At 37.9% G+C, this 15,164-nt stretch overlaps 1 protein-coding gene across 1 annotated transcript; it reads right to left on the bottom strand.

Moving 5' to 3' along the window:
* Window positions 1–13,915: 13,915 nt before the first annotated feature.
* On the bottom strand, window positions 13,916–14,458 carry LOC127095679 (uncharacterized). The gene has a single exon (XM_051034334.1). The coding sequence runs from the start codon at window positions 14,456–14,458 to the stop codon at window positions 13,916–13,918; it is 543 nt and encodes a 180-aa protein (XP_050890291.1).
* Window positions 14,459–15,164: the final 706 nt, after the last annotated feature.

The raw sequence follows: 15,164 nt of genomic DNA, 5'->3' as shown, positions 1-15,164 counted from the left end.
GTCTGATTTCTAAAATCAAAATTGAAATTCTGGTATCAGATATGAGATGTCGAAGGTAATGTCACGACACTAATATCTGAATAATACAAACAGGATAAAAGATAAAGAACAGTAATGCAAGAGACACAAGCAATTGTTAACCCAATTCGGTGCAAACTCACCTGCGTCTGGGGGCTACCAAGTCAGGAAGGAAATCCACTAAAATAGAATCAGTTCAAAGACTCTCAGTAAACAACACAAGTTATAGTCTTTTTCACCTAATCTCTACCCTTGTGACTTCTACCTAAGAACTCTTAGATATGAGATCCCACTCACTCCCCCTCAATCACACCAGTGATATTAAACAAGAATTACAATGACAAGAAGACACTATTCAAAGACACACACTTGATCTTACTTAACAGCTTCAATCAAGTAGACACACACTCATGCTTAAAAGCTTAGGGTGACAAATTACAACTCAAAAATCAGACCAATTCAATCATCTATGGATGAATTGAATGACTTATAATTCACACGACCACACAAGACTTAAACCCTTATTCTCTCTCAATATTTCGTTCGTTATTTCTTGTGTATCAAATCAGGTTTTCCATGTCCTTTTTATAGAAACATTTGGCTGGGCTTGGATAACATAAAACCCTAAAACTATTTTCCATTCAAATCTTGTCATGACAGTTGATTAGATCTCTTTGGAAAATAAGTTAATCTCGTTGTAATTACTGATTGATAGTGTGTTTAATCATATCTTCAATCATACACATATTAACATTAAAAACGCAATCACATAATACATAACATTCAGACTGAATGTTCTATATACAGATATCATGACATCGGGTCTGACATCACAGTAAAAATCCTGCATAATCACATTTTAAACATCCAGCAGGTACATGATATCTTATGTTAAGACATCACATGTGACAACTTGTGAAGACATCAGGTCTGAACATCTCCTTCAACAACAACAGCACCTGTAACATTCAGAATCACCTTCTGACATCTCCTCCAACATCACTTGTACAACACAGAGCATTATTCTGTTCAACATCAGCTGTCATCTGTTTAGCCTAGCTACTTCAGCATATAATAATTGCAGTTCTCCACATATTAACTTCTCCCCCTTTTTAGTCAAAATAGACCAAAGTGACCAATTAGACAAAATAAATGTCAATCAGTCCAGCAGAGAATGTCACAAAGGATGTTATAACATATAAAATGTTAAAACAAAATGTCAGGTGGTACACAACCATAATTATACACAGCTACATTAGCTGAGATAATCAGAAATCCAGGGAACTCATAAAGAGCCCAAAAATTACATCATGGCATCAAAAAGGACTGCCAAAAAAACTACAAATCATTAATCAGAAAACATCAAAGCATCCAAGCATCCAAAACAGCACACATGTCATCATAACAGGGGGGACATCTTCACCACAACTCAGTCTGAGGAGGTAGCATCTTCATCACCATCAGATCTAGAACTGCCACTAGATTGATCTTGAGAATTAGACCTCTCACTTGAGGTGTGGGCATCTGTTTCCTTGGCTTCACCAATCTTATCCATCTTTTCTGGCTCCAAGCTACTAATTAGACCCTCTAAAGCCTCTTTCCTAGCCTTAGCCACCCTAATCCCAGTTTCCAACTCCTTACAGGTTTCTTTCAATTGAGCAATCAGGCCACCTTGAGAGGTTGGCTTCTTCATTGCAGATGTCATGAAAATGTCATTGACATGACTGCCTTCAAATAACTTGTAATGAATTGACAAAGGAGGCTTCCTTCTACTGGGGATATCACTTGTGCTTAAAATATGCTGGCTTAAAATTATTCCACAAATGATTGAGGGAAAGGCAATTGGCAACTTTACTGCATTAGTGGAAGCATGTCTAACAATTTGTTCAAACATGAACCTTCCATAATCAAAGTTGAGCCTGGTTCCAATAGCATAGATTATCCTTCCAAGAACATTAGAGATTGTTGAGATATGGTTTGTGGGCACCTAGTTGGCTGAACCTATCTTATGCAAGATAGCATATTTTACAGTTAATTTGCCAGCAGATAGATGCTTTTTGCTTGGCCATTCCTTGACTTGACCAGCAGTGATTGTCCTATAGACTTCATTGTCTGTGGCCTCTAATTCAATAGCTCCTTCTGTTCCTCTTCCTAGGAACTTATTGATTACAGTTGGGGAGAACCTTACACACCTTCCTCTAACAAACACCTTGCAAAATTCTTTGTTGTTCTTGTCAGAAATATCCTCTGGGATGTTCACCACAAACTCCTTCAACAGACCTTCAAAGCATTGGGGTAATGCACTAACTGTTTTCATGAAACCAGCAGACTTGATCAACTCCATAACCTTCTTCAGTTCCACAACCTCCTTCCCTAGTTCCCTCTCCATAGCAACTCTCCTCTGTATCACAAATTTCCACTTGGCTGCACCATCTTCCAAATGAAAGGAAATGTTATCCAAATGCACATCAGCAACCTTAGCTGGAGATTTTCCTGCAGTTTACTTTTTAATAGGAGAGATGTCTGGGACATCGTCTTCGACATCATCTTCAGAGTCAGAACTTTCTCTGACCTTTCTCTTCTTGACTTCCACTTTACTCCATGATTTTGAAGGACCTACAGCAGCAGCCTTCTTACTAGTTCTGGCTGTCATCATCTCAGCCACAGACCTCCCTTTCCTGGTCTTCATTCTCTTTGCAACACTTGGCTCCAAGTGATGAAGCAAGGTGTCATCTTCCTCATCTGAGCTTTCTTCTTCCAAATCAATCACTTTCTCAGTAGTGTCATGCTTCTTAGATTGAGAAGCATTTACGAGTTTCTTGCTAGGCATGGTTTTCCTTAAAGAACACAGTCCTTCTGCAGCAATATCCTTCTCTGACCTAGATGAATCATCATCTTTCTCATTTTGAGGTTCCACCTCAGGTGAGGGGTCCCTTCTAGAAAGAGGAGTCGAAACTCCCTTGACTGAGTGCCCTTCATTTAGGATCCTTGTGACCAGATTCCTAATGACACGATCTGTATAATGCATGTCATCCTTAGGAGGAGGGTTATCAGAACTGTTACCTTGATTATTTCCTGTAGTGGAAGATGGACCAGGGCCGTCGCCTGGGATTACTGAAAGAGGAATAACTTCCAAAACGTCTTCATCCAGAAAATCCATGGAGGGAGTTCTTGCTTTGTAAGTGGGTTTTGAACCAGAAGATGACGGATGTTGTGACATTTTTTTGAACTTGTGAGAATATTTTTGTTGCCCTAGCAGAGATGGACGATACAGTTTGATGAAGATGGAAGTGGTTGTGTTGAGGTAGCGTGTGAAAATGGTATAGATGGTAGTTCCAATACTAGGTAATGATTTACCATAAATGCAGAACTTTCGTTTAAGTTGGCAGACAATATTTTTATTACCTTTTCCACTCCAAATTAATTGCTATAAATTCTCATGAATACAAATCCCCAATTTCCCTCTTAAATATTCAAACTGATTAGCATCCAATGCCTTTGTAAATATGTCAGCTAATTGCATTTCAGTAGTAACATGCTCCAGTGCTATGATTTTCTCTTCCACAAGTTCTCTAATGAAGTGATGACGAATATCAATGTACTTTGTCCTACTATGCTGAATAGGATTTTTGGAAATATTTATAGCACTCAGGTTGTCATAGTACAATGTCATGACATCTTGTATGACATTGTATTCAGTCAACATTTGTTTCATCCAAACCAGTTGAGAACAACTACTCCCAGCTGCTATGTATTCAGCTTCAGTAGTGGATAGGGACACACAATTTTGTTTCTTGCTAAACCATGATATCAAGTTGTTCCCCTAGAAGAAACATCCACCTGATGTGCTTTTCCTATCATCAGCACTTCCAACCCAGTCAGCATCACAGTAACCAGTCAGCATAGATCCAGATCCATGAGTATATAACATCCCATAGTCACTAGTGCCATTGACATATTTCAGTATTCTCTTCACTTGGTTTATGTGACTGAATTTTGGTTCAGCTTGATATCTAGCACAAACACCTACAGCAAAGGCAATGTCAAGTCTACTTGCTGTGAGATATAGCAGACTTCCTATCATGCTTCTGTACAAACTTTGATCTACACTAACACCATTTTCATCTTTGGAGACTTTCAAATGTGTAGGAGCAAGTGTCCTTTTATGACTTGCATTCTCCATGCCAAACTTCTTAACAATGTTCTTGGCATATTTTCTTTGAGATAGAAAGATATAATCTTCCATCTGCTTGACTTGTAGCCCAAGGAAATAGGTCAGTTCTCCAACAAGGCTCATCTCAAACTCAGACAGCATTTGTCAAACAAAATGTTCGACCATCTGATCTAGCATCCCACCAAACACAATATCATCTACATATATTTGTGCCACCATGAGTTTTCCTCCTTCATTCTTCACAAATAGGGTCTTGTCAATACCTTTTTTCTTGTATCCATTGTTAGTGAGGAACACTGTGAGTCTCTCATACCAAGCCCTAGGAGCTTGCTTCAAACCATAAAGGGATTTCTTCAATTTGTACACATGCTTTGGAAGATTTGGATCTGTGAATCCTTTAGGTTGTTCAACATATACTTCCTCATTTAAGTAGCCATTCAAGAAGGCACTTTTTACATTCATTTGGAACAGTTTGAATTTCAGAATACATGTCACTCCAAGCAATAGTCTAATGGATTCAAGGTGAGCTACAGAAGCAAATGTTTCACCAAAATCCACTCCTTCAACTTGAGTATATCCTTGTGCTACTAATCTTGCTTTGTTTTTAGTAACCACCCCTTGTTCATCAGATTTATTCTTATACACCCACTTTGTACCTATGACATTTATTCCTTCAGGTCTAGGACCAATTCCCATACTTCATTCCTCTTGAATTGACCTAACTCCTCCTGCATGGCATTGATCTAGAACTCATCAGTCAAGGCTTCCTTGACATTCCTAGGCTCAATCTTGGACACAAAGCAGCCATGTGAGATCACTTCCCTTAATCTAGTTGTGACCTTTATTTGGATCTCCTATAATGAGATCTTTCGGATGATCTTTCTGAATTTTGATGGAGGGTCCCTTGTTGATTTTGTCATCTTCAGGTTCAGCTTGAGGAGGTTCACTCTCCTTATTTTTGTCTGAGAAATCAGTTGGGGGACTAATCAGAGATGTCTCAACATCGTTTGTGACATCAGTCTGTTGATCATCAATCAGAACAATGATAGATTCCACCATTACTTTTGTTCTGGAATTAAAGACTTTATATGCTCTGCTATTTGTTGAGTAGCCCAGAAATATTCCTTCATCACTTTTGGGATCCATCTTCCTTCTTTGCCCACGATCAGTCAAGATATAGCATTTACTCCCAAACACATGGAAGTATTTGACTGTAGTTCTTCCCCCTTTCCAGACTTCATATAAGGTAGTAGGAGTCCCTTTCTTCAAGGTTACTCTGTTGTGAATATAGCAGGCTGTGTTCATAGCTTCAGCTAAAAAGTGGTAGGGAAATTTCTTAGCATGAATCATAGCTCTGGCTGATTCTTGAAGAGTTCTATTTTTCCTTTCCACCACACCATTTTGCTGAGGAGTAATGGGAGATGAGAACTCATGATGAATTCCTTCTAAAGAACAGAATTCAGCAAATTTGTTGTTCTCAAATTCCTTCCCATGATCACTTCTATTTTTGATAACTTGACTTTCCTTTTTTCTTTAAAGTTTGAGACAAAGATCTTTGAAGACTTCAACCACCTCAGATTTTTCTCTTATAAAATTAATCCAGGTGTATCTGGAGAAGTCATCCACCACTACATACGCATACTTCTTCCCACCAAGGCTTTCCACCTGCATGGGTCCCATCGAATCCATATGGAGGAGTTCCAAAACTTTGGAAGTGGTGTCATGTCTGAGCTTCTGGTGTGACATCCTTGTCTGTTTCCAATCTGACATTCCCCACAGACTTTTCCTTCATCAATCTTCAAGTTGGGAATTCCTCTAACACCTTCAACAGATATAATCCTCTTCATACCTTTAAGATGCAGATGGCCCAATCTTTGATGCCATATCTTCACTTCTTCTTCTTTGGCTAAAGTACACATTGAAGAATAACCAGTTTCTTGAGAACTCCACATGTAACAATTGTCTTTAGACCTGACTTCTTTCATGATCAATTCATTTTCTTTGTTAGTAATCAGACATTCAGTTTTAGTGAAGTTAACATTTAGACCTTGGTCACACAGTTGACTGATGCTTATTAAATTTGCAGTCAATCCCTTAACAAGTAGGACATTGTCAAGGTCAGGAACTCCAGGGCAATCAAGCTTACCAATCCCCTTGATTTCACCCTTTACTCCATCTACAAAGGTTACATAGCTGGTGGCATGAGGATGAAGGCCAGTTAGCAGGTTTTTGTTTCCAGTCATGTGTCTGGAGCACCCACTGTCAAAATACCAATCTTCTTTGGCTAAAACTCTGAAGGAAGTGTGAGCTATCAGACTTGTAACATCAGTCCTAGGAACCCATTTCTTTTTGTTGACAGGTCTGTGATGTTTGGGTCTAGGTTTATGATAAGCAGGATAGGATAGCCATACAACTTATAGCAGAATGGTTTTATGTGGCCAAATTTTCCACAGTAATGGCATCTCCATCTTTGAGGTTTCCCTTTTTGTTGTCTTCCTTTATGATGTTGTGACATATGATGTGACATCTCTGGTTTTCTCCCAGTGTGACTGCACTTAGGTTTGGACTTTGGTTTGCTACCAGAGTGGCTGCACTCAGGTTTAGATTCATTGAACCCAATGCCAGACTTGTCTCCTGTTATTTATCCAGTCTGAAGAATTCTGTCTAAGGTGTCAGATCCATTGTTTAGCATTCTTACATACTTGGTCATCTCTTCCAGTTTAGAATTCAAGAATATAGCTTCAATCTTCAACTTGGAGATGGTTTCCACATGTTCTGCCTTCTCATTCTCCAGTTGTGCTATCACTTTCTTCTGGCTTTCAACTTGTTGACACACTTCTGCACTTCTGTGACACAACTTTCTGTAGGTAGTGGCCAACTCTTCAAAGGTTACTTCATCATCACTTGAGTCTTCATCAGAACCCCATCTTCCCGTCAAGTCAGTCACAAGATTTGCAGACTCTTCTGTTTCACTTTCATCAGACCAAGTGGAAGCAAGACTCCTCTTTTGTTTCTTGAGGTAGGTTCCACATTCAGTTCTAATGTGTCCATACCCATCACATTCATGGCACTGAAATCCTTTTCCCTCTTTGGGATTTTCATCTAACCTTGTTCTTCTACCAGCATTGTTGGATTTACTGATGTCAGATGAGATGTTCTTGACATTAGCCTTATATCTTACATCCATCTTTTTCAGAAGTCTGTTGAACTGTCTTCCCAGCATTGCTACATCATTTTCTAGATCTTCATCAATATCTTGACCACCTTCCTCCTCTTCCTCCTCAGTGTTTGACATGAAGGCTATGCTTTTGGCTTTCTTTTCAGATCCATCACACATTCCCATCTCAAATGTTTGGAGGGATCCAATTAGCTCATCAACTCTCATATTGGAGATGTCTTGAGACTCTTCTATGGTTGTCATCTTCATAGCAAATCTCTTAGGGAGTGACCTGAGTATTTTCCTTACTAATTTTTCATTTGACATCTTCTCTCCCAAGGCTCCTGAGGCATTAGCAATTTCAAGGATATTCATATGAAATTCATGAATATTTTCATCTTCTTTCATCCTTAAATTTTCAAACTTGGTAGTGAGCAGCTGCAGACTAGACATCTTCACTCTAGAGGTGCCTTCATGAGTGAAGATGTCTAGACATCTTCAGGCTTCTTATTAGTTGTAGCTTCTCCTTCCTTAGTAACTACTGGATGTTCCCAGCCTGTTAACACAGCCTTCCAAGCCTTATTATCCAGAGATTTTAGGAAGGCTACCATTCGAGGTTTCCAATAGTCATAGTTGGATCCATCCAAAATAGGTGGCCTGTGAACAGATCCTCCATCTCTCTCCATAGTACCAGAAAGTATCGTCCCTAGATCTCACCCAGAACCAGAGCAGGATGCCTGCTTTAATACCAATTGAAATTCTGGTATCAGATATAAGATGTCGAAGGTAATGTCACGACACTAATATCTGAACAATACAAACATGATAAAAGATAAAGAATAGTAATGCAAGAGACACAAGCAATTGTTAACCCAGTTCGGTGCAAACTCACCTACGTCTGGGGGCTACCAAGCCAGGAAGGAAATCCACTAACATAGAATTGGTTCAAAGACTCTCAGTAAACAACACAAGTTACAGTCTTTTTCACCTAATCTCTACCCGTGTGACTTCTACCTAAGAACTCTTAGATATGAGATCCCACTCACTCCCCCTCAATCACACCAGTGATATTAAACAAGAATTACAATGAAAAGAGGACACTCTTCAAAGACACACACTTGATCTTACTTAACAGCTTCAATCAATTAGACACACACTCATGCTTAAAAGCTTAGAGTGACAAATTACAACTCAAAAATCAGACCAATTCAATCATCTATGGATGAATTGAATGGCATACAATTCACACGACCACACAAGACTTAAACCCTTATTCTCTCTCAATATTTCGTTTGTTATTTCTTGTGTATCAAATCAGGTTTTCCATGTCCTTTTTATAGAAGCATTTGGCTGGGCTTGGACATCATAAAACCCTAAAACTATTTTCCATTCAAATCTTCTCATGATAGTTGATTAGATCTCTTTGGAAAATAAGTTAATCTCGTTATAATTACTGATTGATAGCGTGTTTAATCATATCTTCAATCATACACAGATTAGCATTAAAAACGCAATCATATAATACATAACATTCAGACTGAATATTCTGTATACAGATATCATGACATCGGGCCTGACATCACAGTAAAAATCCTGCATAATCACATTTTAAACATCCAGCGGGTACATGATATCTTATGTTAAGACATCACATGTGACAACTTGTGAACACTCTAGGTTTTACCAAAATTGATGCCAACACTTAGAACCAACAAAAATATTAGTTAAAAAAATCAAATTTACTAGGGACATAAATAACCACTTGCTAGATTAATCTGAGTTTTTTGAATTTTAATTCTCTCTCAAGTGTTTGATCTAAAATTCTCGAGAACTTTGAGAACTCCCCCATTTAAAATAATAACCTCACACCATCAATTTTACACCTCTCTTTAATTGCTTGATATGAGAGTTGGTTCACATATCTTTATTTTAGATCATAAAACATTCCAAAGTTTCCTTAACCATCAAGATCATAACAATCATCCTTTGGTGGAACTTTAAAACTCGTGCTTCTCACAACTTTTCTTAATTTATGATTAAGTCCTCAAAGTTACAAAGCATACTTGTAAGAAAAATTAGAATTTTGTTTTTTGTACCGAAATCTTCAAATTGCGAAAGAGAGTACGGGTGAAAGCTCGCATGGTTGTATATGTTTGAGTGAATAGAGTCTTGTGAAAGTAGGAGAGTAACTCATACGATACTAATGCAAGTCACACACACACACACAAAATGTTTTAAGGCCTCTCTTTATTTGATAAAATCCCCTAAAAAAGTTTTTAGGGCCTATCCAATTGATTAGGGGAATGCATGATTGATTAGAACAATTTTTTCAACTAAATTATCGATTAGACCTAATGACCTACTCGATTATTTTCACTAAGTTGAGTCTAAAATCGATTGAGACGATCTCTTAATGATTGGTAATGGCTAGATATCAAAACCTTCCATTTGTGGCTTGAACAATTGATTATTGGAGGTCAATAGTCGATTAGCCTAATCGATTACAATGTTAATTCAGCCCATGGATTGTTTCCTTTTTTTGACTTATTTTCTCCTATATAAAGGAGGCCTCTCCTTATTCGAAAACACACTAGAATTTCAATTTTTCCTATTTCTTACATTTTATTACTCTCATTTTCTTCTCTATTTGATATTTTTCTCTTCACCAAAGTTTCCTTAGTGCCTTGTGAGTGAAAACTACTTGTAATGATAGTATTGTACTGGTGTCGTACTATTATTTATTTCAATAATGTGATTCTCTTGAAGGTTCGTGTTTGGTTCATGAGATGAACCAGGGAGAAACTCTACTTAGTTCTATAAGTTAGGTGGTAAAGTTCAATTTGGTTTTTAAGATTAGTTGGTAAAACCTCTACTTGGTTTGTGAGTTTAGCCTATTGAAAAAGTTCTTTTTTGGTTGGGGGATAAGCAAGTGTAAAATCTCTCGATTCTCTTGTAAAGAAGGTTCATGGGCACAACCTGTAAAAGATAAAGATTATTATTAAAACTCTAAAGAATATCTCTTGGGGACATGAGTAGAAAAAATTCTTTCAAACTTGTATAAATCTCAGTGTCATTTCTCTAACCTTATCTCTTTAAATTCAGTCATTTAGTTTCTTGTTTTATTTTCTTTCTGCTGCTTTCTCTCTCTATTATTTTAATACTAAAACAAATGGTTGATTTATGTAACAAAGTTCTTAAATTAATCACCAAGTTTAAATATCATAATTCACCTCACCTCGTCTGCTTGAAGTCATTTGTCTAACATAATGTTCGATGGAATCTAGTTGGCTGATCCTTTGCTTGAACATGGTGGTCCCTGGTGATATCTTTCCAACTGCCTCTGATGATGATGCTCATCCTAAAGTTATATAAAGACTCTTTAGGGATATGATTCAAGGTTCCAATGAAGTTATCAAATCAAAGATTATGTATAAAATATCTTGAAGCTTAAAACTTGTGAATGAGAGGAAGTGTGAAAGCTCATCTTTCTAGTGTCAAGTGATTTTTGTTTGTAAAGATATATGATTAGATCTTGTATTCACTAAGCCAAATAAATGATACGCACACTGATGACACTGAAATTCACCGTATTTTCGACTCCGATTTCGCATGCATTTTAGTTGTTTTATTATTATTTTGTTATGTTATTACTATGTTTCTCTTTGTTTTCAGGTTTTCAGTCTAATCGGAGCCCCGATCGAGAAAAGGAGTGAAAACGAGCTAAAAACCCTAAAATTCAGCATTTTACACTTGTGGCTCCCACTGTGGCTGGCGCCATGGGCCCAGCCATGACGTGTCCTAGCTTAACTTCCCTCAACTACCACATTCCCCACTACCTCCACTTGGGCGCCACACTTTGCTCTAATGGCGGGCGCCATGGGGTTGTAGCGGGCGCCAAAAGAAGAAAAGTTTTCCCTACCAATTTCAAACTGAAGGGCGTCCTTGTCTTTTCCATTATTTTACTTGCCTATAAATAGAGACTCGAATTCATTTGTTTAATCATCCAACATTAGAGCGGATGCAAACTTAGAGCAAACTTAGTTTCACTTAGGCATATATTCAGTATTTTAAAAGTGGTAATCGCTTCGCATTGAGGTGTTACCACAATTGTGTAATTAAGTCTGTAATCGAGTTTGGAGCACTTTGGAAGGAAGTTAATCCTGCTACCTTTTTCATTCCCGCTTCGCATTTTATTCAACCCTCCGATTGGAGCGGGTTTTTATTGCTTTGCCTTTATCTATTTATTTTCCCGCACTGTCTTTACTTTATTTATTTCTCGCACTCGCTTTACTTTATTTATTTCTCGCACTCGCTTTACTTTATTTATTTTCCCGCACTGTCTTTACTTTATTTATTTCTCGCACTCGCACTACTTTTATTTACTTTCCGCACTCGCACTACTTTTATTTACTTTCCGCACTCGCACTACTTTTATTTACTTTCCGCACTCGCACTACTTTTATTTAAATTAAAATGCACTTCTATTTTACCATGTCTAACTAAATCTATAAAGGTTAGAATGTAAGGATCGTAATTGAACCGATAATCCGTACAATTGTTCGTAGAAACACTTAAGGGCTATTTTGACTTTCAACTTAAGTTTTCCACACTTAATTTCCGTTGGGTAAGATCGAAAGCCGTCCAACGTCTTTTTAAACTTAGTTATTTTTAACTATTTCAAAAACAGCGAAAACGCTTTGTTTAGTTCATTAGGAGTTTTTAACTTAAGAAGAAAATCTTTAAAACTATTTTCGGACGCGTTTATAAGTTTAGAGTCTGGTTCGTGAGAACCTCTTTTGGTTAAGAAATCCATGTTAAAATACTTTTCAACTTAGTCAAGATACTATATTTCTTAAAAATAGGTTTACTACTCTAACGCAATACACGCCTTTTTATAAGTGACAATAAGAGGGTTTGATTAGGGAGTACAACTCGGTTCTGAATACGCGAAAGCGACAGTTCCCGTTAAATTAGTTCTTTTCAAAGTAGGAAACACTGCCCATAAGTAGTTCTATTAGCAAGTACTTGGATTATTAATTAATTATGTGAACTACATTTGAGCCTGTCTTTATCAATTGAACTTAATTTAATACTTTACATTTCATTGCACACTCTAAAAACCCCTATTTTGATTACCTTAGATAAACACCATAACAATAGATAACGATAAATTGACACTTGGTCTCTGTGGATTCGACAATCTTTTATATTACTCTGACGCGTTCGTATACTTGCGAAAAGCACTCATCACACACACACACACACACACACACACACACACACACACACACACACACACACACACACACATAAACACACCAGGATTACTCTTTCATGTTTTCAATCCACCGGGACGCCCTAATTTTTTCCTAAGTCTCCCTTTCGGGTTTTTGAGTTAGAGTGATTTTATCCTTTTTTCCTAGGCACAACATTTCTTGACTAAGTTGGAGTTAACAGGTCCTGGTAACTCCTTTCCATCCTTGGTTGTGAAAAATAAGGGTCTGTCATAGAAGGCCTTCTTCACGGCGTATGGCCCTTCGTAATTCAGGGTCCATTTGCCGTGAGATCTTTATCAATGGGTAATATATTTATTAGCACTAAGTCGCCTTCTTCAAACAGGCCACGACAAAATTTCTTGTCAAACACTTTCTTGAGCCTCTGTTGATACACTTGTCCGTGACATACTGCATCCATACACTTCTCTTATATGAGGTTCAATTGTTCTAATCTTATTTGTATCCATTCTGCCTATTCTAGTTTAGTCTCCATCAAGACTCTCAAGGAGGGGATCTCAACTTCAATAGGAGTACTGCCTCAGTGCCATGTACTAGAGAGAAATGAGTTTCTCCAATCGAAGTACGAACTAAAGGTCTATAGCCATGCAGTGCAAAAGGGAGCCTCTCGTGCCAATATTTGTAGGTTTTCACCATGTTCTGGGTAATCTTTTTGATATTTTGTTAGCTGCTTCTACTATTCCATTCATCTTTGGTCGGTAAGGTCATGAGTTATGGTGTTCAATTTTAAAACTTTCGCATAACTTGTTCGTCATTTTTTAGATTCAACCTATTATTAGTGATAATTTTATTAGGAATTCCATAGCGATAAATAATCTCTTTCTTGATGATCTGGGAGATCACTTGTTTCATCACATTGACGTAGGATGCATCTTCCACCCATTTGGTAAAATAGTTTATGGAAACCAAGATAAACCGATGTGTGTTTTTAGCTTTTGGCTCGATCATTCTGGTTATGTCGATTCCCCACATGGAGAAAGGCCATGGAGAAGTCAGGATATTCAAGGGAGTAGGTGGCACATGTACTTTATCCACATAAATCTGACATTTGTGACATTTCTTGACGTATTTGAGGCAATCGGTCTCCATAGTCAACCAGTAGTACCCTGCTTTGAGAATTTCCTTAGCCATGGCATGTCCGTTTTCCTTGGTAAATATATTCGCTTCATGTCCATCCACACGTCGGAGCAATATCGTGTTATGATTTTTCTTGTAGAGTACATCATCTTTGAGGAATAATTGGGATACCAATCTTCTGAGTGTTTTTTTATCTCAGCTTGAAGCATTTACAGGGTACTCTTGTTTCTGAAGGATTTGTTTGATGTCATAAATCCAAGGTTTATTATCTTCCTTTGCTTCGACTGCTACACTATATGCTGGCTCATCCAAGTGTTGAATTGTTATAGGAGGTGCTTCCTTAGCCCACTTGACCTTGAACATGGATGACAAAATGACCAAGGCGTCTGCTAGTTGATTCTCCTCCCGTGGAATATATTGGAATATAATCTCGTTAAAATAGGTGATCAATTTCCATACATGGTCCCGATACCGGATTAGCTTAGAATTATGGGTCCCCCGTTCTCCTTTGATTTGATTGATGATGAGAGCAGAGTATCCATATACCTCTAAGATCTTGATTCTTAGGCCAATGGCTTCATCAATTCCCATGTTACACGCCTCATATTCGGCCATGTTATTAGTGCAGGTGAAACATAACTTAGTTGTGAAGGGGATATCAAACCCTACTGGAGAAGTTATAACACTCTGATTCCATGCCCTATTACGTTTGTAGCACCATCGAACACAAGCTTCCATCGTGATCCCAATTCAGGTCCTTCTTATGGACCTGGGGTCTCTCAATCTTTTACGACCATAAAATCTTCGTCGGGGAAGTCAAACTGTATATGTTGATAATATTCCATTGGCTGATGAGAGAGATGATCGGCTAGGACACTTCCTCTGATAACTTTTTGTGTGACATATTAGATGTCGTACTCAGTCAATAACATATGCCATCAGGATATTCTTCCAGTTACTGTCGGCTTCTCGAAAATATATTTTATAGAATCCATCCTGGATATCAGCAAAGTAGTATGACACACCATGTATTGTCTCAAACGTCGAGCGACACAGGCTAGAGCGCAACAAGTTTTCTCTAAGAGAAAATATCGGGATTCACAATTGATGAAGCTTCTTGCTCAAGTAGTAGGTTGCATGCTCCTTCCTTTTGGTCTCATCTTCTTGCCCTAAAACACAACCCATAGAATCGTCAAGTACTATTAGGTACATTATATGTGGTCTTCCTGGAATTGGTGCCACCAAGATAGGTGGCTCTTGTAGATATTCCTTGATTTTATCAAAGGCCTTTTCACAACCTTCATTCCATTCGATGGCTGGATCTTTTCTTAATAGCTTGAATATTGGTTCACACGTGGCTGTTAAGTGAGGGATGAACCTAGCAATGTAGTTTAACCTCCCCAAAAATACATGAACCTCTTTTTCTATCTTCAGAGCTAGCATA

This window comes from Lathyrus oleraceus, chromosome 6 (assembly GCF_024323335.1).
Source record: "Lathyrus oleraceus cultivar Zhongwan6 chromosome 6, CAAS_Psat_ZW6_1.0, whole genome shotgun sequence".
Taxonomy (NCBI): domain Eukaryota; kingdom Viridiplantae; phylum Streptophyta; class Magnoliopsida; order Fabales; family Fabaceae; genus Lathyrus; species Lathyrus oleraceus.
This window is presented reverse-complemented; position numbering and strand designations above follow the sequence as displayed.